At 38.3% G+C, this 3,812-nt stretch overlaps 1 protein-coding gene across 1 annotated transcript in view; it reads right to left on the bottom strand.

Moving 5' to 3' along the window:
* The window catches only part of LOC115215181 (UDP-N-acetylglucosamine transferase subunit ALG14 homolog), a 52,594-nt gene extending 49,345 nt beyond the window's left edge, over window positions 1-3,249 (bottom strand). The window contains exon 1 of the mRNA XM_029784368.2: window positions 2,967-3,249. Coding sequence (XP_029640228.1) covers window positions 2,967-3,144 — 178 coding nt within the window. The 5' untranslated portion in view covers window positions 3,145-3,249. The remainder of the gene's footprint in view (window positions 1-2,966) is intronic.
* Window positions 3,250-3,812: the final 563 nt, after the last annotated feature.

Raw genomic sequence — 3,812 nt, 5'->3', positions numbered from 1 at the left:
AAAATTTTCGTCGAACGATCTGCAACCTGGTCACTAAAATGATTGCTGTATCGAAAATTAAGCGAACTTAACAAGGATCTTTTTCGGTTTGAACGGCAGTTTTTAACATAATTTCTAGGTAACTAAAAAATTTTAAACTTCGTATACTGGTAGAATGTGGTTATAAACCAACTTTTTCTCTTGGCTTTATTGAGAAAATTGTATAGTTTGTAAGATATTTGTTGTTTTTTTTTCAATTTCTGCAATTTCAACCAATCACTGACGTCCATTGAGGTAAAAAAAAAAACATTCTATGCCGTATGAATATGTCCCTCGTTTAAGAAACAGATTGGGTTTATTTACATTTGTGAAGAAAAATATATATCCTTCCCCCCACCCCTAACCCTAAAACAGATTGAAATGCAATAGATCGATACAAGGGTCATAATTATGGGTGACAATTTCATATGACACTGCCGTTCAAACCGAAACACCGAGTAAAAAATTACACTGAATCGGCCATACATACATACACACACACATACATAGATACATACACACACACATACATAGATACATACACACACACATACATAGATACATACACACACACACATACATACATATACACATACACCGAGTAAAAAATTTCAATTATCTCTCTCTTTCACACATTACTCTCTCTGTCTCTTCACACACACTAACAGAAGCACTTCACTTACACAACATACTGTCTGTCTCCCACACCCCATCAAACACACACACACATGTACATCAATGCTTCGGTAACTTCAAAAAGAAATTCCCTCGTCATAAAATCGCTTCCTCTTAGTCTCTTTCGCTCTCATTACTTCAAATGTTCCCGCAAGCCCATATGTAAAAAAATAAAAGTTTTTTACCGAAATCATCGACGGAAACGTGCTACTACAAACGAAAGATCGCCAGACACAACATATTGTACATACCAACGCATAAAACGTGCCCTATTTTACAAGTATATTTTGCGGATAAAAATCAAATTCCCTGTTTTATCATGCATTCATTGAAAGCTATCGGGGATATATGGTTCAGAGCACGTATACACAATGTTGTGACAGTATACTGGAACAATATAGTGTGAAATATATACAATGAAGTATAAATAAACTACATTATGAGAGTACCATATTTCAATTTTAACTGCTTTCAGATCAACTGTATAGTTATTTATATTTTGGTCAAGAGACTTGCCATACAAGATGTCAAACTTGTATTTCTGGCTGTAATGTTTTGTGTAACCGCGATCGGCCACCAACCAAGTTGGTACACCACCGCTACGGTTTTGTTGTTATCCACTCGCTGCTGATTATAAAAATTTTATATTCCTTCATCTTCCTAAGAGAATTTCTCATTTAAATAAAAAAAAAGGGGGGGGGGCTTCTTAAAAGTAACAGTCACTGAGTAAAGCAAGACACATCAGGTGTGGGTTATATATGTTGGAGAAGGAAGTATAATGGGATGGTGTGACCTCTCATAACTTCAGACGTATTGCACGCAATTTTTCATAAGTTTGTGCAAATAATGTTGTAATTTGGATAGTTTCCAATATTCTATTATTAGCAACAATAATTGCAAATAGAGGACTTGCTCATCCGGCTCCCTAGTCTATAGGGCTCAGTTTCCCATCCGTAATACGACCGCTTTAAACGTAGGGCAAATTCTGGAAACTTACAAAAATTTTTAATGCGAGTAAAATATACCGGTAAATCCGGTACATATACATTTAATTATTCTGAATTATTAATGTCTAAATTATGGAAAAACGTAAGATATTAACAAATGTAGGCTCCAGATTGAAAGAGTACTCTAGTCACCAGCAAACAACCAACAATTCTATGAGCCCAATTAATTTGCAACTTATAGAAAATCCCTAGATACATTTATATCTTAATAATATACGTGGTGGTCAGGGATGAACCGTCTAAAACTGATACACGGGCTCCACAACCCAACAATTTGTTGCTGATGGGTGGATTTGTTGACAGACTCAGTAGCTTTTGCCGCTGCGTCATTCGTACAGAATATCCGAGGGCGGCAGGTGCGTGCGCGCATGTGTGTCTGAAATTATTCCTTCCGGGAAAAGACGAAAAGCGCAGCTTTCGTAGGGCCCTCCGTATGTTCACCTTAAACTGGTGCAGGTTATTATCAACTGGATGAAAAAGGGCAGACAGATGTGTGGAAGCTGCAGTCTAGGGGATAAAATTAAAACAGGAAAACAAATGATATATACGTGGTTTGGGAAAACAGACGGGCGGATCGGAATAGGGTCCCCAAGTGATAAAGAGCAAATTAATTAGAAGGAATTCGTGAAGTAGCAGTATAAGAAACAGACTGGTTCGCCACTTTTATCGGGAATGTTTATGTTTGTAGCAGTAGCACTGTCCTATATGTGAAAGCATTACTCCAACGCGAATTTTAAATCAACTTTGTAGAAGGTGAGTAACTATTTCTGGCCCCGATAAAAATTGTAGTCTCTGCGATGTAATGTTAGCAATGATGCTGTTGCTTCGGATCAGTCTTGACAGGGCAAACCTAAGATCAAAGGTGTTCCAGTTGTGATCATCCTGTCTTTTCTATGTCTGGGACTTCATTATTTAATGTGTACTTTCTTCTTTAAAAACAGCAGTGTGTTGTTTTGAAAAACATAGACTTTTATGATTAGTAGATCATGCAAACACTAAATGCTCCATCGTGCGGTGACAACTGAGTTCACGAGAGATTGTGATACCAAACATTTGTAAAGTGTTGCAAGGACTTACATTGTGAGGGTTTTTTTTATATATAACTAAGTACGTTGCTCTGCTGTAGAAATACACACGTATATACATTCACACACACACACACACACACATACATACATACATACATACATCTAATTTTAAAAAACACAACAACAGTTACATAAATTCATAAAACACGTCAGGGAAGTTCAAAACAGATGGACTGACCTGAACCCACGACAGCCAGAGTCGAAACAGGGGTGCAGCGCTTGTTGCGGCCGTTCGTTTTGGAAAAGCCTCTGGTCACACGATACAAAATGCATAATAACAACCAAACAGGCAAAAGTCCTAAGAAGGTGGCCAGCACCGAATATAACAGACGTATCAAGTGCCATGTGAGATACATTGTGATCTAGACTTATCATTCACAACACAATCAGCACGCACTTCCCCATCATCCATTCTGTACATCCGACGAACTCATTTTTAGCAGATGTCGTAAAAAAACTGACACGACGAAACTTGTGTTGAGTTATCTGCTCTTACTATTTAACATCAATGCAAGACAGAAAGAAGGTGGAAAGGTTACTACAGACTATTTCCTCAAACACACTTCATGTACAGACTAACCAACCACATGGTTCCGGGTTCAGTCCCACTGCGTGGCATCTTAGGCAAGTGTCTTCTGCTATAGCCCCGGGCCGACCAATGCCTTGTGAGTGGATTTGGTAGACGGAAACTGAAAGAAGCCTGTCGTATATATGTATATATATATGTATGTGTGTATATATTTGTGTGTCTGTGTTTGTCCCCCTAGCATTGCTTGACAACCGATGCTGGCGTGTTTACATCCCCGTCACTTAGCGGTTCGGCAAAAGAGACCGATAGAATAAGTACTGGGCTTACAAAGAATAAGTCCTGGGGTCGATTTGCTCGACTAAAGGTGGTGCTCCAGCATGGCCGCAGTCAAATGACTGAAACAAGTAAAAGAGTAAAAGAGAGAGTACCTCAGGAGGTTCATTTTGTTAATCACAAACACGAAATTTATGTGGTTGTGCAGTGAAGAAGTTTGTT

The sequence above is a fragment of the Octopus sinensis genome, linkage group LG8 (assembly GCF_006345805.1).
Source record: "Octopus sinensis linkage group LG8, ASM634580v1, whole genome shotgun sequence".
Lineage (NCBI taxonomy): Eukaryota > Metazoa > Mollusca > Cephalopoda > Octopoda > Octopodidae > Octopus > Octopus sinensis.
This window is presented reverse-complemented; position numbering and strand designations above follow the sequence as displayed.